This window comes from Vicugna pacos, chromosome 18, assembly GCF_048564905.1.
Source record: "Vicugna pacos chromosome 18, VicPac4, whole genome shotgun sequence".
NCBI classification, from domain to species: domain Eukaryota; kingdom Metazoa; phylum Chordata; class Mammalia; order Artiodactyla; family Camelidae; genus Vicugna; species Vicugna pacos.
In genome coordinates, this window is record NC_133004.1 from 42,255,109 (window position 1) to 42,280,183 (window position 25,075).

At 48.6% G+C, this 25,075-nt stretch overlaps 1 protein-coding gene across 4 annotated transcripts in view; it reads left to right on the plus strand.

Annotated features, from left to right (window-relative positions):
• Positions 1-13,442, plus strand: part of SMURF1 (SMAD specific E3 ubiquitin protein ligase 1) — a 99,349-nt gene extending 85,907 nt beyond the window's left edge. For 3 of the 4 annotated variants that reach the window (XM_072943306.1, XM_072943309.1, XM_072943308.1), the window contains 7 exons: positions 6,421-6,535; positions 7,738-7,916; positions 8,926-9,063; positions 9,851-9,971; positions 10,840-11,041; positions 12,316-12,400; positions 13,068-13,442. In XM_072943306.1, coding sequence (XP_072799407.1) covers positions 6,421-6,535; positions 7,738-7,916; positions 8,926-9,063; positions 9,851-9,971; positions 10,840-11,041; positions 12,316-12,400; positions 13,068-13,167 — 940 coding nt within the window. In that variant the 3' untranslated portion in view covers positions 13,168-13,442. The remainder of the gene's footprint in view (positions 1-6,420; positions 6,536-7,737; positions 7,917-8,925; positions 9,064-9,850; positions 9,972-10,839; positions 11,042-12,315; positions 12,401-13,067) is intronic. The other variant, XM_072943307.1, reaches the window with a different exon arrangement.
• Positions 13,443-25,075: the final 11,633 nt, after the last annotated feature.

The window sequence follows — 25,075 nt, forward strand, 5'->3', positions numbered from 1 at the left end:
TCCTCCTGCATGGACTTCAGCCTGCCTGTGAGAAAATACTTGCCGAGGGAAGTCCTTTGCCCCTTTCTGGTGCTAGTCTTGGTGTAGCCAGGACTTAAGTGTCGCTGTCAGCGAGCTTAGAAAAAGAATCCTTAAGAGCGCACGCGCGCCAGCATCTCCCTGTAACCTGTCAGGATGCGCGCGCGCCAGCATTGCTTTACTCCCTGTGAAGTACGAGTTAACGTCTACACTCACTCCCTTCATCTGGCGTGAGCAAACCTGAGCTTAATTCGGAGGCAGCCTTGGCTTCTCTGGAGAGAGGGCTTTCGCTGGTGGGAGGAGGCATCTGTGTCAAAGGAATTTCATAAAGTGAGATTTTGGTCAAAATAATTCATGCAGATTCTTTTAAACATAGAACATAGTCATGAAAGGCTGCCGTTTCCCGTCCTTCCTCTTTTCACCTTTGAGACAACTGCTGTTTTGCTCTTTTAACTCTTTCTTTAGTAGAGCCAATCAGCTCGATCAATGACTCAATCAGGTTCAGGTATTGTCTGTTGATTTCATGGTTTAGGTTCATAGACACAGAGGGACTGGATAACAGTCATGGGGAGGAACTGATTTTATACTCTCACTTCCTAGTTTTGTAATATCAGTATTTTTAGCTCTTCTGTCATTGTCTTTGTAACTTTACATAATGTTTTTTAAACCTTTTTTTTATTGAGTTATAGTCATTTTACAATGTTGTGTCAAATTCCAGTGTAGAGCACAATTTTTCAGTTATACATGAACATAATACATTCATTGTCACATTCTCTTTCGCTGTGAGCCACCACAAGATCCTTTATATATTTCCCTGTGTTACACAGTACAATCTTGTTTATCTGTTCTACATTTTGAAAGCCCAGTCTGTCCCTTCCCACCCCCCAATGTTTTTTCATCATTATTTTTTGGCTGTCAACTAGAGACATTATCTCTTGGCCTCTTTTTCATAAGAAAGGGATTATTAATACTGCTGACTTTCCTTTTAGCATTCCTTCCACCTTTTACCTCTTACGTTCTGCCATCTGTGATACTACTTTTATATTGTTAAGGTTGAAGATCTACCTTCTGTCTGTAACCAGTATTAAGTAGGTCTCCTGTGCTTATCTACTTACTATTTGTAAGAGTTGAAAATCAATATTGTTTTATGTTATTATGACAACGTAAAATATTATTCACTGAGGGAGTAAGTGGCATTCTATCATTTATTTTATTCTTTTGAACAAATTTAAATTTTTGAGAATTTCTTCTTTTTCTTCTTATTTTTTAAAAACAAGTCTTGTCTTTGTTGCCCCATTAAACTTCATCTTTTGCCATCCCATCCACCCACTTTCCCCATGTATCTCTTTTGTGGAGACTCTGTCCAGCCTGACTATTGATTCTGTAGACCTTCTGCACAGTTGTTGTCATGGGACTTCAGTTCTTCCTTGGGTTAGAGCCACTGTTGTGTGGATCCCATAGTGTCCACTTTCTTGGCTTTCTCCCTTGTGCTACTGGAGTATATCTTCAAGTAGCTTTCTTAGAAAGGTGTGTGGGAGGTGAATTTTCCAAAAACTTGAGTCTGAAAATGTCTTATAATCTATACTTTGCCTGATAGTTTGGCTTTTTATAGACTTCTAGAAAGAAGATAATTTTCATTCAGAACTTGGAAGGCATTGTTCTGCTATCTCTCGGCACCCAGTGTCACTGTCTGAGGACAGTCAGGTTTCAGTCACTTCTGAGTTATTTGACCCCATCCAGGACCACCCATCATCTCTAGCTCCTACCCCCTTTTCTCTGTTTTTCACCCCACTCTGGTCTTCACTTCCTCCTTACCCATAATCCACCATCATAATCACTCCCTCATGCCCCTCCTAGCTTCCTTCCTCTTTCCGTTTGCTGTGCTTGCCTGGCAGACCCCCAGCTCTGAGGGATCCCATCCTCAGGCTGCCCTGCACCTCACCTGAGCAGCTGAGTGTGGCCAGAGGCAAGCACACGTCCTCACTGCTGGCCTTTCTCTCCATCAGTGGCCCTAGCCCTCTAGGAAGTTTCCGCGCCTGCTGCAGTTCTGTGCTGGGTCTCTCTCAGATCTGCAGCCTTGGTTCTGCCCCTCCTCACTCTTAGCTGCTGACTTTGCTTCTTATTTACCTGAGGAAACAGAAGCGATCTGAAGAGTCTGTCCTCACACCACCAAATACCGAGTCTGCCAGTATCTGTCCCCTGTGTGGCCCACGCATGTTCCCGTGTGGGAGCATCCAGGCCCTTTTGCTTCTCCTGTTATTTCACATGTTTCATTTCATCAAAATGTCCCTTTCTCTTGGGTCAGTCTCATCCATGTAAAAACGTGTGACCACAACTCCCTTCTTCAGAGGAACAGACATGCCTCCCAGACCTTCCCTGGACACTAAGTCATCCCTTCCTGTCTGAGCTTTAAGGAGGCAGTAAAGGCAAATGGAACACAGTAAAAAGAAAAACAATTAGAAATTCCGGGCAAAACGAAAATGTGTTGAAGAACACGTAACTCAGCCATCGCCCTGTTTCTTTGTTCCCTTCGTAGCAAAACCCGTCGGAAGAGTCGTGCGCCTCCCTCCTCTGCTTCCACATCCTCGCTTTCTGTTGAACCTGTTCCCGGCAGATCTCTGCCCCGCGAAGCTCCCTGTGTGCAGTCTCCCGTGAGCTGCGTCTCACAAGCCCAGCGCTGGCTCGGTCTCCGTCTCGCCCAGTCTGTCGGCCACACCTGATGGCGTTGGTCACCCCCTGCTTCTTGAGACACTTTCCCACTTGATTCTCGGTGCCAGGCTCTCCTGGTTTCCCTTCAGCTCCTCCCAAGCTCCTGTGATGGTGCTTCCCTCTCTTCCTTGCCTCTGGACATCACCTGCCCTCCTGCTTCTCCCTCCTTCAGGGCCATCCCAGCCGCAGCCAGCCTGCCCTTTCTGAACACTCAGCTGTGTCACCTCCTGTCCCTGAGCGCCCCCCCAGCCCCCCATCTCCCCTGATTGCCCCGAGCGCAGCTGAATGGGGCCGTGGCTGCCCTGCCTGTGCCTCCGCCTCTCCGGGTTCCCGTGCCCACCTGTCACCCCCGGCCCCTCACGTAGCTCCCCGTCCTTTCACCTGGGGCCTGCCTACACGTCCCCCTCAGCAAGGCCTTCCCGGTCCCCTCTCCACATCAGCCCCAGCCGCCCCCACGTATGTGCTGTGTAGGGCCCGCAGCCCCAAGAGACACGCTGTGCGAGTCTGGGAGCCTGAAACTGCATCTTGTGTGTTCTCGGCTGAATCCCCAGATCCAAGAAGAGCCCCCGCCCCACAGCGAGCGCTCGTCTGGTTAAGCACCTGCTCGAGGATGGATTTTGCTTTTTGATAACTTCCTCCCCTCTGTATCCTTCCTTTGGTCTTCCTGAAACTCCTGTTACTCAGATGCTGGATTCCCTGGACTGAGCTTGTGTATCTCTCATCTTTCTCCTTTCATTTCCCATCTTTGTTCCCTCCCCCAGCCTCTGCTTCCAGGGAGATTTCCTCAACTTGCCTTCCAGTGCTTCAGTATTTTTTATCTTGTTTTTTCAATTCCATTGTAATAAAATGTAAAATGAGAGAATTAAAATGAACTGAGGAGACCCGTCACGTGATTGATTCTTCTGAAGGGGGACACCCTTATAACTTGTATGCCCTTATAAGAACTATATTTACTCATTAATCAGTAAATATTGAGACTCACTGTGGGCTGGGTACCAGGAACGTAGTGTGAGCAAAGTGACGTGTCCCCTGCCCCCTCTGCCCCTTCAGACTCCCCGGGCAAAGGACTCCTCAGTCTGTTGAGGTCCAGGCACTAATCAAAGAAGTACACAAGTAAGTGTAAAACCACGACTCCAGTAGATGCTACAAGCGGAGCCACGTTCCTGTGTGGACGTGTGACGGTGGCCCTGTCTTGGGGAGTCGGGGTAGGAGGGCCTCGCGCCCTTGCCACTTACAAAAGCAGATCCGCAGCCCCGCAGCGCTCTGTGCTGGGTCTCCCCGCACAGTTATGTTCCAGGGAGCGTTGTAGGGGTCTCATTAGGTTTCTGGGTAGATTTGGGATTTTTTTTCAGCAGCCAAAAGTAAATAATTAAAACAGAAAAAGTCATAATGTGCCCTGTGGCCCCAGAACCGAATCATTCCGCCAACTTCTTCCCGTCACTGTGGCCCTCTGTCTCCCCGGCCCGCCCCTCCGGTTTTGAGTCCTGCCGGGATGAGAGGTACGGGGAAGGCTGCACTTCCCTGACAGCGAGCTCACACTGACTGCCTCTCCACGGGCACGCTTTTCCTTTCGAGATTGTCCCAAGTTTCCTCCTTGATCGTCTCAGTATTGATGCTAGGAGCCTTCTTTCTCCTGGCAGATGTCACGCCTGTTTGCCCTTGAAAACACCGACTCCATTTCCTAAGGTGTAGGCTCTCTGGCCCCCTTTTCAGGGAGAATCTTCCTGTTTAGTCATTCATATTTGTCCTAAATTCAAATCAGATCACACCTTCTCTTCTATACCTTTTCCTTTATGATCTCCAGACGTCTCGAGAGTTCAGTATCCCACACTGTTTCAATTTACCTCTGTTCCTTTGCGTGGCTGGGTTGTAGATGTCTAGCAGGCAGGTGGCGAGCTCGGCGAGGGGCGGTTTGGTAGCAGTTTGCTTCGTCTGCCTTCTCCGTAGTTACCAAGTCTTGCACGCGGAGACGAGCCTCGGTGAAGCTCCCTCGATGAACAGGACGCTGCCGCGGGCGGAGCTGTGACTCAGCTTGTCTGCCTCGAGTCCGATCTCTGCACATTGTTCCAGCCTCAAGCCTTCCTCACGTCCGAGTGGGTCCTACTGAGCTTGGAGGGCTGAGGAGAGGTGTCAGTCACACGTGCGTTACACACACGTGTGTCTGTGTCCCTTGCGTGGTGGGTGAGAATCGGTCTGCACTCATCTTCCCAGGGTCTCCCTCTTGCCTGTGTAGTCAGCTCTTCCCCAGCCAGTTCCAGAACATGTCTCACGGGCCTCTACACCTCGTCCTCGGCGCCGTCAGGATGTTTGCTTGTGTTTTAATCACTTCCTGTCTAGACAGTTGCAGGGCCTTGGCTTTTATGAAAACAGTTCTTCATAAAGCCAAACCCCAAGACTCAGGGATGAATCAGGGCACTAGAGCTGGGAAGCGCTGCCTTTCTAGGAACCAGGCTTCGTGAGGTCGGAGCCGCGTCTCTTCGGCGGTTCCTCGCTGTTCTTTGGACTTAGACATGTAACTTTGTGTTGGTGTGATCATTTTGGGTGTGTTTTCACAATTTTCTTGGACAGATGATTTGCGTCCATGCTTATCCTTTCGTATTTTCTCAATTCTCTGTCTTTTCTAGTTGAAAGAGTAAGAAATTCCAGAATGAAACCTGGGGCTGCTATCTTAATAAGATTCATCCGTTGAAAGGAGTTTTGGGTAGAATGGACAGAAGGCTACAGAGGAGTGTGTAGAGGCCCCATGCACATTCACCCACCATGCCTGGGCTCATCGCAGTGTGACCTCAGCAGCTGAGTCACACAGCTTCTGTTGAGAGTGTCTTGTCATTTGATTCTGATTTGGGACTTTGTTCTAACGAAAGAATTCAAACACAAAGGAATTCAGAAGATAATTAATTCTTACGTACCCCCATCCAGATTTTAAAACTCTTAGAATTAACATTTTAAAATTGTAAACTAACCTTTTAAATGAGGAAAATGAGAAGTGCTTATGGCAAAACATAAGAATTCAACAGGAAAGAAAATGCTGAGAGCGGAAGTCATTCTTATAGAATCCCTGCCTCCCCAGACTCGGAGATCTTTCCTCCTTATTTAAACATTAATAACATGTTACAGTAAGAATTTAAAAACTAGAAAGAAGCAAAGGAAAAAATGAAAATGCCCGGAATGCCGATTCTCTAGTTAACTGCCGTCAGCGTGCCTAGTGTAAATCCTTCCTGGCTCCACATTTGTACTTCTTCTGTTTTGTGGATGTGTGGATGTGCACGCACCCTTGTAAAATCAAAGTAGGCTCATACTGCTTCTTACTGCACTGCCGTTGGTTATTACCACGTCATTAACATCCTCCTCTGAGATTCTGATCTTTGCAAAGGAGCAGAGAAACCAGAGTTGAGGTCCAGGGAAGCTGCCAGACTGCGGAGGATCCGGTACTTTTAATCTGCTCCCGATTCCAGGCGACCAGGTTCTTTCTTAGTGTCTGAGTTGTTGGAATTTGGGTCAGAAAATCCGTTTCTGATACCACCAGAAGTTGTTTTTTACTTCAGTAGGTTTACTTGCCCAGTCTGTCCAAATTACCTCTCAGAGCCAGGCAGCCTTACCAGTTTGGTTTTCTAGGGCAGAGTGAATCAGTCCTTTTGTTAAGATCTCAAACCAGGAGGTTCTAAAATGTTGTGGTGGTGTGGTTGTTTCTAGGGAGTGGCTTTATTTATTGTGCCATGAGATGTTAAATCCGTATTACGGGCTCTTCCAATACTCTACGGACAACATTTACATGCTGCAGATCAACCCAGATTCTTCCATCAACCCTGTAAGTATGAATGAATAAAAAGGTAGGAAATTAAGTTGAAAAATTTCTTAAGTGGATTTTCAGTTTCGATCTCAAGCCTTGGTTTATTCATCACAGACTTACTCACAGTCCGTGGTACCTAACATACCCAAGGGTAGGGGGAAATGTGGATTCAGGTGGCGGGTGTCAGTCCTGCGTTTGCAGTGCTGGGGTCACTGAGAATGTCGTTCCAGGGGGAACAAGAGAACGAGAGAACCTGAGCCGCTCGTAGGCCCAAAGCACTTTATTGCCCTTTGAGGGAACTGGGGCTGGACGGCCGACTTGTTGACAGTGTCATTCTGAGAAGTGGGTTCCAGAGTCCATCCTCCTCCCACTCAAAATAGGAATATTCCCATCATTGGAACCCTTAGCTGCTTGTTTTAGAGATGAGAAGTAAGCGCGGGGTGGGAATGGCTGGGTCAGGGTCGGCCAGCGGGCGCGGGGGGCTCTCCCGTGGGGCAGCCCAGGCGCGGTCAGAGCCGAGCTCCGCTCTGCACACGCTCACCTGGGACAGAACCTTCTACCAGCATGGAAGTTGTTGGAAATTGACTAATTGTCTGATTATAATTCCCACCTGGGAGTAGCAGTGGGCGGTCCCCTAGTTACAGAGCAGAGCAGCGTGGGTTCTAGGAGGGCTCGCTCACTCGGGTTGTTCAGTTGTTTTCCTGTGTCCCTCCCCTCCCCCCTCCATTTGGAATTTTTCTCTTCTTTTTTGTGGGGCAGGGGAGGGGTGCCAGAGGAGGAAGTGGGGACTGCCTTTTGCTCTCTATTTCCTTGTGGGGCAGCAGGAGGGAGAAGCCAGCGGCTTCCTGGGCATGTGACCTGTGCCTGCCAGGTCCTGCTCTGAGCAGGGCCCACCCTTGGGTTGGTCTCTGTTGCCACCATGTTGAAATTCTTAGTCTTTGAATAAGGGGTTCTGCATTTTCATTTCGCACAGGGGCCCACAAGTTAGGCAGCAGCTCTGAGAAGGTGTTTGAACAAGGGCAAATAAAATGTTGTTCAGATGATCTTGCCAAAAGGTGTGCTCTGATTTTGACTGCCTCCTCGGCCTCTGTTCACTTGGCCCTGAGCGCAACCTGTGAGTAACTGGTTGCCTGCGGGACAGTTCTCCCCAGCACGAGGTAGCCACCCACCTGGGCGGGTCATTTTTCTAACAAATTCATGTTCTCTGGTGCCCCCTACAGGACCATTTGTCTTATTTCCATTTTGTGGGTCGGATCATGGGCCTCGCTGTGTTCCATGGACACTACATCAATGGGGGGTTCACAGTTCCCTTCTACAAACAGCTCCTGGGGAAACCCATCCAGCTGTCTGATTTGGAATCAGTGGACCCAGAACTACATAAGAGCTTAGTGTGGATTCTGTAAGTACTGACTCACTGCTCAGTTAATTGAAACTTCATGCATGGTCGCCCGTCTCAGTGCACGCTGAGTACATGTATTTGGTGTGTGTACCTCTCTGTATATATTTTGGGGATGGATGTGAAATTGGAGAAGAGAAATAAACTACCAGAAAGAAAAGTAGATTTAACAAAAATACTTAATTGACTTATTTTCCTCGTAATGTTTGGCCAGTTTCTCTTCGTGGACTAGTTTCTTTTGTTTCCTTGAATTGTTATGATTATGAATGTTAAACCCCAGGCCTGGTGGTTTGTTTGACACTCGAGGTATCCCCAGTCAGTCTCTAGAGGGGCTAAGAAAGTATCAAAAACCCCTAATACTTTGTTTTAGGATTATCCTAAAACTCTCTTAAAAGCAGCAGGCACAGGTACCCGGCCAGCCGTAGGAGTCGCGGGTCCTGGTGAATGAGCCAATGTCACAGGGGTGAGAGGCCCAGGCTCTGTCACAGGGCGCACACCCAGCAGTCGATCGTGGCTGCATCCCTCTGCCTGCTTTCACCTGTCCCAGCTGGAGATGCTGGCCTGCGCAGCCAGGGCCTTCAGCCAGTAGCAAACCTGCCCCTATGTGTTTAAAAAAACAGGGCAGATTGAGGAGCTGGTTTTGACTTTCAAGTGCTTCTTGGAGGCGAAGCGCTTGGAAAGGCTGCGGTGAGCGCGGGGGAACAGCATTTCCTTCCTTGGTGTGGCTTCCCTTTGACTCAGTTTCCCCTGGATGCTTCCCTCCCGTCTGCTCCAAGACTCAGAGCACGAAGCAGTCAGGTTGCCATGTCTCATAAGATCCCCCTCCTTCCGTGAAGGAGAAAGCCGGGCGTCAGGGACACAGCTGGCACTGGGGCCCTTCCCTGCCCCACCCGAGCTCCGTGCCCGCCGTCGCCAGCGCTGTCTCTCTCTGCCCCCTGTTGTTGATTCAAGGCTCCATCCGCTGCCACATGGCGGCCCAAGCCTGAATGACACCTGTCTCGTCCCCCCTCAGAGAGAACGACATCACCCCCGTGCTGGACCACACGTTCTGCGTGGAGCACAATGCTTTCGGGAGGATTCTCCAGCATGAACTGAAACCCAACGGCAGAAACGTACCTGTCACCGAGGAGAACAAGAAAGAATATGTCCGGTAACGTCCCGGGGGACCTGGGTGGTCGCCGCCAGGGTGTCCAGGTGCCTGGGACTGTCCTGGGCAGGCGGGGTTCAGATCTTTGAGGCTCCTTCACTGTGTAAGGCTCGTCTGTCCCCACCAGCACTTGTGACCAGACTCATGTTAACTGCAGAGACCAGTGGGTTCAGTGCTGGGGGCTCCACGTGGAGGAGCCCTGATGTCATCAGGGCTGACCTGTTAAATGGGGAGTAGTGACCCCAGAGCCCCCACCCACACACAAGAGGGGTGAAGACTCAATTCTGGGTGACTCAATTCTGCCCGATTCTGGGTGGGATGGTGGCAACCAGAGGAGGGAGAAGGAGGCCTGGAAATTTCTTTGAGCTCAGTCTCCAGGAAGTCTACTTCTGTTAGTGTTTTCCCACCTCTTAAGGCAAATGAATGGCTAGTCACTTACCTGGGAAGTTCAGAGACACATGGCTGTGTCTGTGCTTGTGCTGTCACACTGGCATGTAGTTCTCCCAGTGGCCTGTATTTTATTTTCAAACATACTTTTAAACTCTGACCTCAGTAACAGGTCAGGTCGGCTCTCACGTTATGTTAAACAAAGAATCAGCAGTTCTAACGGAGGGCTGGTTTACTTTGAACCTGATTCTTCGGTGGGAGACCACCGACTGGTGGGGTTCTCCTCCCGGTTAGGGGAGGCCTGGCGGGCAGGGATCAGCTGATATCAGAACCAACTACAGAGGGAAAAAAAAATGTCATGAACCATTTGATATTGCTTCCAACTTGTGAATTTCCCTTTCAGGTTATACGTAAATTGGAGGTTTATGAGAGGCATCGAAGCCCAGTTCCTAGCTCTTCAGAAGGGGTTTAATGAGCTCATCCCTCAACACTTACTGAAGCCTTTTGACCAGAAGGAGCTGGAGGTGGGTGCTCTCGCGGGTCCTCGGTGTCTCCTCACTCCCAGGGCCAGGCTGGGGCCGGGGGCCAGGAGGGTGAGCGGGGGGACAAGGTCTGGTGCCTGCTGCGTGGCAGGGAACCTGGGTAGTTCTTGGGCCGTTGTTTGGGGTGTTCCGGGGCTCCTCGTGATTTTCACCATCTCCAGCAGTAGAGGCTCCCCCGTCCCTCCTGCGGGGTCCCCTCGGAGGGAGGAGATGACCACAGCCAGCTTCTCCTACAGGCTCAGAATGTAGCCTTACTGTCTTCTCTCATCGGTCCTCACCGGCCTGAACAAAGCGATTCATTCATGTCTCATCCAGCTCTGGTGCCCAGTGGCTCAGCCTTTAAAACCGTTCTGGGTCTTTCTGCCCCTGTGTGATGCCTGGAGCTCTAGGCCTGGAGGCACCTCCCTGAGGTGGAGCGGTAGCTCCGGGGTGAACTTGTTTAGCGCGTTGAGAAACAAGCACCTAACTTGCTCCATTCCCTTCTCTTAGACCTTAAACCCCACGTATCCCCGAGTGTCCCCGAGAGATCGTGTGGGGCGGCCCCGCCTTACAGTCAGCCCGTGCGGTCCTTCTGGTCTATTCTGTCGTATTCACTCCTCCCCAGAGCAGTGCAGACACACACACACGCAGAGACTTGGTCGGAAGAGGACTTCCTGTCCAGAGCTCTCAGGTGGCAGCAGGTGGAGGTGCAGATGGAGCTTCAGGCCTGCTGTGTGTGTCTGTCTCCCTGCTGCTCTGCTGTGGGAGCGCCTGTCTGGCTCTGGGTGCCATATCGGGTGCCAGGTGCTGGGGGCCTGGCGGCGTTGGTCGCCCACGTGGTGGGGCAATAACCCGCCCTCCTGGCCTGCAGTTGATTATCGGTGGCCTGGACAAGATCGACCTGGACGACTGGAAGTCCAACACGCGGCTGAAGCACTGCGGGGCCGACAGCAACGTGGTCCGGTGGTTCTGGCAGGCGGTGGAGACCTTTGACGAGGAGAGGAGGGCCAGGCTCCTGCAGTTCGTGACCGGGTCCACGCGGGTCCCGCTCCAGGGCTTTAAGGCCCTGCAAGGTGACTGACATGGAGGTGGGGCTGGTGGCTGCAGCGGGCGGGGTAGGAGGGGGGAGGACTGGGACCGTGGGGGTGCTTGTCCCCAACCTTTGACCAGAAAGCAGGCCACATTCTTGCGTGACAAATGGTGGGCCTGGGTCTTTGCAGCAATAGAGGGTGCTGGCTGGCCTGGTGCCCACACAGGGCTGGGTCTGGAAGGACCTGAGCCAGGAAGGCTTGGTGGAGCCTCCCCGCCCCCAGCAGAGTTGGTTGACAATGGGAGGGTAAAAATAGTCACAAGAGTTTGGGGGAAGAAATCTGTGTTAAAAGTGCACCGTGGATTAATTTCTGAGTCTGCAGCTCTCCACCTGCAGTCCTGAGACAGAGAGAGGCCTGGCCTGAGGATACAGAGACCGAGTCTCCTGCTGCCATGGGGTCATGAGCTCCAGGGGTCCTCCCTGGCCCTCAGTTTCCTCATCTGTACAAGTGGACTGCCTGACGGGCCCCACTGTCCAGTTAGGAACCCGGCCTCTCTCTTACTCCTTCTGGCTCTGACTGGGTCCCTGGCTCACCCAGGTCTAGAGTTGGGGATTGGAGACAGGGGAGGTGGGAGGCTGGACAGGCTTTTGAGCCTCTGGTGGGGCCTGGAGGGCCTCATGGGCAGCACAGCCAACTGGGAAGGTCCTCGCAGGTTTCTCCCTGGCCCTGTGATTTGTAAAATTTCAGGTTTTTGTCACTTGATAACCCTGGGAGCCAGAAGGAGCAAGGTGAATAATATGAATATATTACAGTTGAGAACACTGGATACTAAGTTGAGTAAATTAGTGACAGCAGGTAGATCTCTTTGTAGAACAGTCCCTGTCACCTCGTCCTTATTTCAAGGGCCCCTTGGAGTGAGAGAAGTTACTTCTCTTCCCTGGGCCTTGGGTCCTAGGTGTCAATGTCTTTTTCCTTTTCCACTGGCCTCCACCTGGGGAAGTTTCCTGCCAACAGCAGGCCTGCCTGCTGAACATTTCTGTTTTCTTAAAAAACTACCAGTGATGTCAGGGTTTTCCAGCACCCGCCCTGGAGCAGGCTCACGGTCAGGGGTAGTAGGAGAGTTCTCGCCAGTCCTCGCTCCTCCTGCCCCTGGGATTTTCTAAAAGGTCTGAGATTAGTCACATCATGGCCTTTGGGGGAGGATCCTGAAACCTGACAGGGTCTCCTGGGGCCACGTGAACCCTGGGCCGAGGGGGTGGCTGCCGCAGGCCGGGTGCCACCCCTGAAGTGCGTTGACTAGAATGTCGTCTGGTAAGGTTCTACAGGCGCCGCAGGGCCGCGGCTCTTCACCATCCACCTGATCGACGCCAATACGGACAACCTCCCCAAGGCCCACACCTGGTAAGCCTGGCCCCGCCGGCGGCTCCCCTGGGCTCCTTCCCTACTTGGCTCTGCAGCGGGGCAGCCCCCTTGAGGGGTAGCGAAGGCTCCCGGGAACCCGGTTGAGATGGGATTGATGCTCGAGCCTCTCCCGCAGCTCTGTCCTCGCTTTGCGGGTCTCGCTGCCCAGGCGGGCGTGTGTGTCTGCGCACGCGCGCCTGTCAGTAGGGAGAGGTGCAGTTTTAAACTTGGAGTTGTGGGTCTTCTTCGTTTTGACCTTCCTGGGCCCCATTTTCCTTCCTGGGACTCCGCCAATGACAGATGCACCCGGTGTACTGAAAATTGTTTCCTCCCTAAATTTGTAGTTAAATAATATCTGTAGCAGATGAATTTCTCTATAGTTTAAAAATCAAATTACATAGTTTGTCTTGGAACTATTTATGGAGAAGAAAGCCACCTCTGGCTCAGGAGGACCAGTTCCAGGGGTCCCCGAGATGCATCGACATGTAACGGAAGGTTCCTGATTGGGAACCGAGGGGAGTGGAAAACTCTGCTCTGCCCTCCTCCCGGCCTCTCTCCCCGCGCATGCGCACATATGCACGTCCTGCCCGTCCCTGTCCCTGTCCTTAGAGCAGGTCCTCGGACCGGGCCGCCCCCCAGCGACTCTCGCTTTTATGTCCTGTTCCAGCTTTAACCGGATCGACATCCCACCTTACGAGTCATACGAGAAGCTTTACGAGAAGCTGCTGACGGCCGTGGAGGAGACCTGTGGGTTCGCGGTGGAGTGAGGAGCAACCAGAGGCGCCAGGTTCTAGCTCACAACCACCAGACCAAAGCGCACGGCTCTGTGCGCCTCCGGCCTGCGACGCTGGCTGAGGCTCTGGAATTCTCGATGACCTGAGGGAAAGGCTTGTCGCCCCTCCTTTTTGTGGGGGGAGCAAGGGGGGCGGGGGGACTTTGGTTGGTGGCTCCCACCCACGTTTTCCTCCTTTGACAGAACTCCCACCCCCTCCCATCACCCATCCAATAAAACAAGCCAGGTTTAGCACTGGCTTCGGTCACACAGGATGTTCTGCTACGGTTCTGACACTGACGGGGACAGGCTCCCGGCCCTGTGGTCTTTCCAGGGGTCTCGGCACGAAGCTGGGCTACCCTAGCTCTTCTGTCTCAGAGCAGACCTGAGGCTCTTTTCAAGTCCAGCAGCTCAGATTCCAAATTCCCCATCCAGCAGCCTGCTCTGTGTAACAGATGGACTTCTAAGCAAAAAGTAACCGTAGAATATGTACTTCTTGGAATTCCGGCACGGCAGGAAGCTGGAGTCAAAAATGCACTTCCCTCCTGGAAAGGTAAGGGAGGAGGGCAGCGCTCGCTCGAGGCCCGGGCATTTCTTTTCAGGGTATCCTGGCTGAAAAATTTGTTCTGCATAGAGAAGAGTGATCTTTTCTTTTAAGAGTCCCTTTAGCCACATTATCTGTCCAGTTCGAAATATTTTCCCAGTGAAAACACCACATAATGGAGCTTGTAAAAAGGCCAAAACCAGCCTCAGGTCCATGCACCAGGCACTGTGCCCCCTGCCCCCCCCGAAGGGCGTCGCTGGTTCACTTGAAATTAACAAACCATCGGAAAGTGCTGCGCGCTACGCTCACAGGACGGGATTGTCATCGTAGCTTCAGGCTCGGTGCAGACTAGCTTGAAAGGGAGAGAGAGAGGGAACCTTATGACCCAAACCCACGCCAAGTTGCTGTTTTACAGAAAGCGGGTCGTGGGTATAAACATGCCCGCAGAGGGGCAGCTCCGTCCGGCCCACTTCCCCAGCGTCTAAGGTGACAGTAACAATTGCGCCTCGATTCACTTCCCTGGCCGTCTCCGTACAAAGAGCAAGGCCAGGGCTGCCTCGACCCTAAGTTTCTGACACCGTTTCCCAATTTGCACAAAAGTTCCAACAATATTTTAGCAAGTGGTGTGACTTCAGACAGCTAAACTGGAGCGGAAAGAGCGGCGGCAACAAGTTTTCCCGTCTGGTTTGTTGTGTTTGTTTTGGGGCAAGTGCAGGCAGGTCATTAGCGAGACACTTCACTGCTGAAGCTTTGTTATTGAGGTTCCCGGATGGGGGCCAGGGTCCAGCTTGCGGGTCTGAGGTGGGGGCGGGGAGCTTCCTGGCCGAGTTGCTGTCCTTGTCATCACTAACACCTGTCAGCGTGCCGGGCGTGGAGGCATCTGGACCCTCTGCATCTTGCTGTGGTTCTTCTGCTTGACCTGGAAGCGGCCTGTGGTCTGACGTTCGGGGGCTGCCAATTGCGGGCTGTGGTTCCAGGAGCGGAGGGAGCCAGGCTTCCAGGCTCCTTGCTGAAGTTCTGGGACCGGAAAGAGGCCGGTGCCGCCGACTGCAGGGGGAGGTGGGGCCCAGCGTGGAAGGCCAGGCCGCCTATGCGCTGTCCCCCTCAAGTCCTGCCTGTTGGACTCTCCTGTGTGTCGTTTACCACCATGCTCGAGGGTGTCCTAGGAGCTGGCTCCCGTGACGCAACGCGGTCCTCCCTTGGGGTCTTCTTGGGAGGAGTGAGGAAATGAATGATAACAGACCCCCCTACGGGTCTCTCTAATGAGAACCCAAACCGGGAGGAGATGTCCCCGGGAACTGAGACCCCAAGACTGAGGGAGGAAGACCCACCTGGTTTTCCTGTGGCGTTGGCCACAATCCGTGGTAATTAGGAGGGAAACAAGGGTCCAGCGGTTGAAAACATCTGGAAACAGGAATGTGGCATCTGAGTTCTTTAATGCTGCCTTCCTGCTGTGAGGAGGAGGGGGACAGCGCCCCTGCCGGCCCCAGGCTGCTCTCCTGCGTCGGGTCACCTCAGCAAGATCCAGGGGGTCGTGTCCTGGCTCCTCCATGGGCAGCTGGGGACACACGTGTTGCCCGCCGTGAGGCCTGGTCTCTGCTTTCCTACTTGCACTTGGGCCTGGGCACCCTCAGCAGCTGTGCGGGTGGAGCCTGATAGAGCAGAACCTTCCAGAGCCCTAGTTCCCTCTTGCCAAACAGGCTGGTCAGTGGCACTGCACTCCCAGAACCTTAACTGTCCACCGCGGACTGGGCCTCTGAACCTCCCTCCCCCACCAAAGAACAGTGCGGCCCCAGGTGGTCCGGCTCCCGGTTACTCCACTTTGGGTCTGGGGAACCCTCCCATCGGTCACCCCTCTCGGGAACCCTAGACGGCCCACCGGTCCCCTCGCCCCTCTGCCCAGATGCTTCAGGGCCCGCCTCTCAGGCCTGCCCTCACCAGCGGTCCTCAGCCACCCTCAGGGAAGCAGCACACCGCCGCTCTGCAGCGCGTGGGCAGGAGGAGGGACGGGCCGCGCGGGCCGCGCGCAGGGCAGGTGGTCCTCAGCTCTGAGCTGTCCGAGGACACGCCCCCACCCCAGCCGCAGCCAGGTGTGCCCCGCACGGCAGCCTTCCCGAAACGTAGTATGAATTTTTAAAATTTGTTTGTTTTTGTTTCTCAACCACTTTATAATGTATTTTAATTTATTTTGTAACGTCTTGCGTATTGCTGCTGTCCTTGTTGCTCTTCCCTGTTTTTATTGCCGATTTATTTTGTGAAAGTTGTACACTAATGTTCTGTTTTATGTCAAAATCAAAAGTATTTAAAGAAATACTTGTTCTATTTGATGTGGTTATGGAACCAGCTGGAAACACAACACAGGCCGTGACTGCACAGCAGGCCGGGCCCAGGCGGCAGGCTCGTTTTGTTACACACGCAATAAACTACGACTTTACATTTCTGGCGTCTCTTACTTGGTGTGGAAGTGAGGTTCCAACTTTTTTTTTTTAAACCATCCCACAAGCAAGGAAGTCAGTAATGTGACAAGGGCCTCCAAAGAGAAAGGGGCGAACTTGAGGTTGGAATCGGAGGAGGGACCGATGAGAACACGGCAGGCAGCCGGAAGGTCTTCCTGAACAAAAATCTGGGGGTGGAGACAGTTTTGAACCTGCTGACTTCTCCTTCACATACTGATCCTGTTTATTAGTTTGGGTTCTTATTTCTCTTTTTAAAATATTTTTATCGTGGTACAATAATATACATAATATCAATTTGTATATTGATATTAACCACTGATAAGTGTACAATTTGTGGCATTAAATAATTCATGATGTTGTATAATCATCACCATCTATACCCAGACGTTGTCATCTCCCCAAACTGAAACTCTGCCCATCGGCCAGTAACTCCCATTCCTCCTCCTCACCGCCCCCAGTAACCTCCATTCTTTCTGCCTCTACGAATTTGCCTATTCGAGGTACTTCATAGAAGTGGAATCATAAATTATTTGTCCTTCTGTGACTTACTTCCTGTAGCATAACATTTTCAAGGTCCCTCCATGTGAGAACATGTCGAACTTTCATTCTTTTTTATGGCTAAATAATACTCCTCTTTTTCCATTCATTTGAGGAACACCTGGTGTGATCATGAATTTTGTGTGGCAACTTGACCAGGCCATGGTACCCAGAGACTCTACAGATTAATTTCTGTAGCCTCTTTAATTTCTTTCAGCAGTGTTCTGTAGTTTTGTGTATAAGTCTTTTGCCTCCTTGGTTAAGTTTATTCCTAACTATTGTATTCTTTTCAATGCTACTTTAAATGGAATTGTTTTCTCAGTTTCCTTTTCAGATTGTTCATTGTCAGCATATAGAAACTGCTGATTTTGGTGTGTTGATGTTTGTATCCTTCAACTTTGTTGATTTCATTTATTAGTTCTAAATGTGTGTAATCTTAGGGTTTTCTACACATAAGATCACGTTGTCTGCAGACATCTTATTTCTTCCCTTCCAATTTGGATGCCTTTTCTTTCTTTTTCTTGCCTAATTGCTCTGGCTAGGGCCTCCAGTGCTACGCTGAACAGAAGTAGTGAAGGTGGGCGTCCTTGTCTGGTTCCTGATCTGAGTGGAAAAGCTTCCAGTCTTTCACCATTGAGTATGATGTTAGCTGTGGGTTTGCCATATGTGGCTTTCATCGTGTTGAGGAAGTTTCCTTCGGTCTCAGTTTGTTGAGTGTTTTTATCACGATAAGGTGTAGAATTCTGTCAAATGATTCTGCTGCATCAACTGAGATAACCATTTGATTTTTCCCCTTATTCTGTTAATGTGGTATTTTACACTGATTGACTTTTGTATGTTGGGTGATCCTTGCATTCCAGGAATAATTCCTGCTTTGTTGTGATGTATAATCCTTTTACTATGTCGTTGGATTCAGTTTGCTAATATTGTGTTGAAGATTTTTGCATCAGTACTGATGGGGGACAGTGACTTGTATGGGCAGCAAGGGCCTGGAGCATCCTGGATCTGCCATCTTCAATCTCTTGTGTCTCAGTGACAGCATTTAATACATTTAAAATACTTAATTATTTTTCGTTTTTTGTATACCTACCCTTCACTTCCTCCGTTAACTGCCTTCTTCTGTGTTTGATTTTTTTATGGTGACGTTTTCCCTTCTCATTTGCTTTTGTGAATATTCTGTAGATGTTTTCCACAGGGACTGTACTCGACATCCTAAAGTTCTAACAACCTAATGTGGATTTGGTTCCTTTTTATAACTTTTACCTCTTTACTGATACGATATACATATAGTTTTCCTGTCTTGTCCGTGTCTTCCTTCAGTGCTTTCGGATAGTTGTTTTAGAGTCTGTCTGCTGTCTGTGCTTCTCCAGGGACAGTTTCTGTTCATTTAATTTGCTTCTTAGACTGGGCCATACTTCCTGGTTTCTTTGTGTGCCTACGACTTTTTGTTGAAAACTGGACATTTCACTCTGATCATGTAAACCTGGAATCAGACTCTCCTCCGTCCTCAGGGTTGGGGGTTGGTTTCCAGTTGTCGGAAGTGTCTGACCAGCCTGAGGTGGAAGCATAAGGTCTTCTCAGGTCTCTCTGACCCTGTGTTTCCCTGGGTGTGAACTTTCTAAATTCCTGTTTACACGGCCGGCTCTTTGTCTTTGCTGCTGCTGTTGTTATTTTTAACAACGTACGTTTGTTATCACACTGTTCACAGATCAGGACTCCCAGAGTAACTCGGTCCCCTGCCCAGGGCCTCGCACAACCGCCCTCGAGGCACCAGCCAGTCTGCACTCCCCTGTCGAGGCCCAACCAGAGAGGAAGCCCCTCCAAGCTCCTTTGGGTTGTCGGCAGAATTAATTTTCTTGTGGTTTTGTGACTGCAGGTCCTGGCTGCTTACTAGTTTTTGGCAGGAGACCATCCTGAGGCCATAGAGGTTGTCCCTGCGGTTGCTTCTGAATTTCTTAATCCTTAATTGTTTGGTTATATCTTCCCCCTTTTCCCATTTTGAGAGCCAAACAACTGAAGCTGTTTCTCAAATGCCTGGAAGGCCCTTCAACTTTACAGCTCTGCTCTGGGGGGTTCACCAGCAGCTGCGCACCGGGGTCTGCACCTCCTGGATCAGAAGCAGCCATCAGTGATGAGAACACAGGCCCGGATCGTTGGAGGACAAGCTCCTCATCACCTCCCCCGGCTCCGGCCAGTTGCTCCCAGAACACAGGCATGGCTGACCCCTCGGGGCAGGGGGCGGGGAGGGCAGCCACTACCACACTGACGGCTGAAACTGAATGGAACTGACCAGTTAACTGCAATTTACCAGCCACGCTCTCCCTGGGAAGTTGCAAGCATTCAGATGGGCTCCAGAGTCCCGGAAGAGCCACCTCAGACAGACTCTGCCACTCTGGTTCTCATCTAAGCGGGGGTGGGTTCCTGGCGCTTCCTACTCCGCCGTCTTCTTCGACATCACACCAGTCACGTGCGTATTTCTGTCTCCTGGCCGCCACAGTCCCTGGACTCAGGGCGTGTCTGCGCTCTGCTGTGAGTGGCTCTGCCCTGGCTGAGCTGGGCTTTTCTACTGAGAAAGTCTGAATCTCTTCAGGTTTTAATTGATCTCAAGGTTCTCACTAGGTAATTGGGAGACAAGTCAGTGCAGCTGTCTGGGTCCCCACACTGGCCCTGCCTGCTACCTTGATGACTTTAAGTCTGCTGCTTGGAACTTTCCGGCTTGTCCCTCCACCCTCCCTCCTCCAGCGTGAGCACCGGCCTCCCCTCAGGCAGCCCACTTGTCCTCCGTGTCCCACCAACGATAGGAAACAGATGTATCTGCATACACCCTCAAGAGGCCGTGCTCAGAGTAGTCAGGACCTGGGATCGACCCTGGCTTTGTGACCTGACCTCGGACACACCGCCTCAGCTGTGCCTGCGCTGGCTTACTTGTAGAGGAGGGACAGTGGCACATCCCTCCCAGGAGCATCAGTCCATGTGGACATGAAGTCCCCGCCATCATGGCTCCTACCGTCCATTATTAACATGCATAGGAAACTGCTGCTTTCCATGGACGGGTCTCACCTTTCTGCATCTCGCTCCCCTCTGTGCTCCTGGAGCACTCCGTGCACCCACAGTGGTGCACTGCTGCCTCTTCTCCCATCCAGCCAGGAGCCGTCCTGAGAACCAGGGCAGCCTCTGCTGGGAAACGGTAGTCGGCTGCCCTGGGAGGTGCAGGGGACCTGGGCAAGGGCTCCTTGCTGCCTGGTGTGCTGGGCAGGTGTGCTAGGCCAACACTTTTCAGAACCAGGGTCTCTCTTGGGGCTCCTCCCAGGAGACTGGGCAGGACTAGCGAGGAGTTGGGAGAGTCTTGACTTTGAATCCAGCTCACAGTCCTCAGGTGCGTCATCTTGGGTTGCTACTTTAACTCTTGAGCCTCTATTTCCTTATCTGTAAAATTAGATTAAAATAAAAAGATTAACTGATACAGGAACACACAATTCTCAAAAATGTTGACAAAAGAATCAGACAAAATGACATGGTGTCAGGACAGTCCTTCTGTCTGAGACAAGTGACTTGTGAGGAGGGGCCCGAGGAAGCCTTCTGGGCCCCTGAAAATGCAAGGTCCCTTGGTCAGGGTGGTGTGAATGGTGGACAGAGATGGCAAGTGTCAGCAAGTTGTTCCCTGAGTGAAACAGATGAAGTTTGAATCATTCTTGCAGCACAGCAGGAATCAGGCTCTAATTCCTGAGACAGAGAACTCCTTTACTCAAAAAAATCAATGCACTAACTCATGATCACATAAGAAAGCTTGTGCTGGAAACAGAAACTGGATATTATAAATTTCCCATTTCCTTTATGATTCTATTTAAAAAAGTGATAGAATAAGATATGTAGAAATTCTGGCAGAAACTGCACTGAGATAAACGAATTTCTACTGACTATTCAATCAAGAGTGAATTCCCTGTGAAAAGCGAGAGGAGAATCTTTCTGAAGCAATGTGAAAGACTGGACATGCACAGGAAGAGCTGAAACCTGGGAAAGAGACCAAAATTCTTAGACAAAAGTCCCAATGTTCACAGCAGCATTATTTACAATTGCCAAGATACAGAGGCAACCGAAGTGTCCATCAACAGAAGAATGGATAAAGAAGACATGGTAAATACACACAGTGGAATACTACTCAGCCATAAAAAGAATAAAATTTTGTCATTTGCAACAACATGGATGGATTTGGAGGGTATTGTGCTAAGTGAAATAAGTTAGAGAAAGACAAATACTGTAACATATCACTTATATGTAGACTCTAAAAAATAAAACAAACTAGTGAATATAACAAAAAAGAAACAGATATACAGAATAAACTAGTGGGGCCGGGGGGAGGGCCAACACAGGGGTAGGGAATTAAGAGGTACAAACTACTATGTATAAAATAAGCAACACAGATATATTGTACAACACAGGGAATATAGCCAATATTTTATAATAACTGTAAGTGGAGTATATAACATTTAGAAATTGTGGATCACTATATTGTACACCTGTAACATAAAATTGTACATCAACTATACTTCAATTAAATAAATAATCATTTTAAAAAACTAAAAAAAAAAGATAGAAATTATTGAAGAAAGAAAAAAAGAACCAAATAGAAATTGTGGAGCTGAAAACTACAAGAAATGAGTGGAAAAATTCACTAGCAGACTTGAACAGACAGAAGAAGGAATTAATGAATTTGAAGACAGGTTGTTTGAAATCATTAGATCAGAAGAGCAGAAAGTAAAAAGAAGAAACTTCTTTTCAGAAGAAGAAAGACTAAAATACTTAAGGGACACCACTAAGTGGGCCAAAATATGCATTATAGGAGTCCCAGAGGTTAGAGAAAGGGACATAAAAATTATTTCAAGAGTTGTAGTTGAAAACTTCCCCAACTTACGAAAGACATGTCATGGATCTATAAATCCAGTAGGCTCAAGGACTGCACACAGCATAAACCCAAAGAGACACCGAGATACATTATAATCAAACTTGTGAAAGCCGAAAGCCAAAGAGAAAATCTTTAAAGCAGCAAAAAACAACAACAACAACAACAAAAAACAAACAAACAAAAAAACTACTCACCATATACATGGGGTCCTCATTAAGATTATCAGCAGGTTTCCCAGCAGAAACCTTGAAGATTGGAAGGTAGTGGGACAATATGTTTAAAGTGCTGAAAGAAGAAACTGTCAACCAAGTTTTCTGTATCTGGCAAAACTGTCCTTCAAAAATGAGAAAGAAATTAAGACACTTCCAGATAAACAAAAGCTGGAGGAATTCATTACCACTGGATGTGCGCTACAAGGAATGCTTAAAGGTAGACCTTCAGGCTGAAATGAAAAGATGCTAGACTCAAAGGTATATGAAAATATAAAGTTCTCCAGTAAAGGTAAATACACAGACAAATGTTATTGTAATTTCGTTTTGTAGTTCCACTTTTAATTTTCGACATGATTTAAAAGTAAATGCATAAAACCTAATGATATAATCTATGTTCATGGGTACACAATATATAAGGATGTAATTTGAAACATCAATAACAAATAGGGGGAGAAGAGCATCCACTCCTGTTAATGCATGGTCTGGTCCAAATAATAATAATAATAATAATAATAATAATAATAATAATAATAATAATAATAATAATAATAATAATAATAATGTATTATGGAGCTAATAATATATATAGAAATAAAATACATAACACTAATAGCACAAAGGATGGAGGGGAAAAATGGAAGCTTACAGTTGTAAGATTCTTACGTTACGGGGGAAGTGCTAGAACGTCATTTGAAGGTGGGCTGGTAAGTTCAAGACGAATATAGCAACTCTAGATAATTCACTGTGAAGAATTCATGTTGTGCAAAAACATGTAAGAAGAAGAATACATGATAACCAGGTTGGACCACACACAAATATTTTGTCACTACATTTATGAGGCATAGGAGTAAAAATAGTCCTGAATTACGTTTCATGATATTTAAGATTTTTCCATCTATACGTATACATGATACAGGGTCTACATTTTTTTTGACTCTATTAAATATAAGCTTGCGGATGAAAACTCTGTCTCACACTATTACAAGGCATCTCACGTAGTCGTGAGGTGTTTCGTCCCCCGTGATCCGCTTTTCAAGCAAAGCACTTCAGACCCCTTAGTTTTTAATCTTTCCTTCAAGAAACTAGACTAAGGCTTGTGTTTATACTTTTTACCATGTTTGCCCGACAACTAAAGTGGTTTTCTTCCTAAGAAAATATCTGCCAACGCTATTTTAAAACAAATGTTTTTAATCAGGAAGAGAAGCAAACAAACAAACAAAATTGCCAGTACTAAAATGAATTTAGCCAAGTTGGAGGATAAAAATCAACATACAAAAACCAACTGTGTTTCACAAACTACTATATATAAAATAGATAAACAACAAGGTCCTAATGTATAGCTCAGAGAACTACATTCAGTATCTTGTAATATCCTATAATGAAAAAAGAACATGAAAAAAATATGTATGTTACGTATAATTGAAATCACTATGCTGTACACCAGAAACAGCATTGTAAATCAACAAAATTTCAACTTAAAAATCAACTGTGTTTCTATCTGCTATAAAGAATCTGAAAAAGAAATTCACAATTCCATTTACAGTAGTATCAAAAAGAATAAAATAGGAAGAAACTTAACCAAGGAAATGAAAGACTTGGACACTGAAAACTGTACAATTATAGTGAAAGAAATTAGAAGAGACACTTATGGGAAGACATTCTAGGTTCATGAGTTGGAAGACTTAATCATGTTAAGACATCATTACTACCCAAAATGATCTGCAGATTCAACACAACCCATACAAAAATCCCAACAATGCTTTTTGCAGACAGAAAAGTCCCTCCTAAGACGCATATGAAATCACAGGGGTCGCCAACTAGCCAAGACAATCTTGAACAATGTTGGGGGTCTCAGTGCTTCCTGAATTCAACACTTACCACAAAGCTACAGTAATAAACATGGTATTATACTGTCATAAAGACAGGCATATAGATCAATGGAAGTGAACAGAGAACCCAGAAATAAGCCACCTCAAATAGAGTCAAGTGATTTTTGACAAGGGTGCCAAGACCATTCAATGGGAAAGGCAGTCTTAACAAATCTTGGAAAACTGGAGATCCACATGAGAAAGAATGAAGCTGAAGCTCTGCCTCATACTATACATAAAAATTAACTCAAAATGGATCAAGACCTCAACAAGAACTAAAGCGATTAAACTCTTTGGAAGAAACACTGGGGAAAGGCTTCATGACACTGGATTTGGCACCAAAAAGCACAGGCAACAAAAGAAAAACTAGACAAACTTTCAACTAAATCAAAGTTTTAAACGTGCAAGAAAGGACACTGTCAGCAGCACGAAAGGGCAAACCTCAAGGGTGGGCGACAACTACCTGGAAACCTGAATGTATCTGATAAGGGCTTAATGTCCAGGATGCAGAAGGAACTCCTACCACTTAGAGAAACAATAAGCAACAATTTCAGTTCACATTTCTTCACAGGTACACAAACGTCCCACAAGCTCATGAAAAGAGGCCCAAGATCACCAGCAGCGAGGGAAACGCAAACCAAAGCCGCAGGGAAGCAGGTGGCACTTGACACCCATTAGGATGGTTCTTATCAAAAGACAAATGGGGTTTTTCTTTTTTGATCAGAAAACAAGTGTTGGCACGGATGTAGAGAAAGTGGAACCCTTGTGCACTGCTGCTGGGGACGTAAAATGGTACAGCCACTATGGAAAACTGAATGGAGGTTCCTCAAAATATGAAGAATAGAACCACTAATATATATAATCCGGCAATTCCACTTCTGGGTATACAGTCCCCCAAAGGATTCAAAGTTAGGAGTCGAACAGGTATTTCGACTCCCCCCAAAATACCCATGTTCATGGCAGCCTTATTGACAATGGCCAAAAGATGAAGGCAACCCAGGGGTCCATCGATGGATGGGTGGCTGCACACAATGTGGTGTATACGTGCAGTGCAGTGCTCAGCCTCACAGTGGAAGGAAGTTGTCACGTGCTGTGTTACGCTCAGGGGAGTAAGCCAGTCCCGGAACAAATACAGGTGAGTGTGAGATTCCTAGTCAAATTCAGAGAAAAGTGTTAGCCTGGGGCTGGGGTGGCCAGGAACGGGGAGTCAGTGCTTAACAGGAACAGCGTTGCTGTTGGGGATGATGAAAAAAGCTCTGGAGAAGGATGGCGGTGATGGTTACGCAGCAGTGTGAACGAACTGAACGCCACTGAACTGTACACGTGAAAATGGTTTAAATGGTAAATTTTCTTACATGTATTTTACAATAAAAAGAAAAAGCC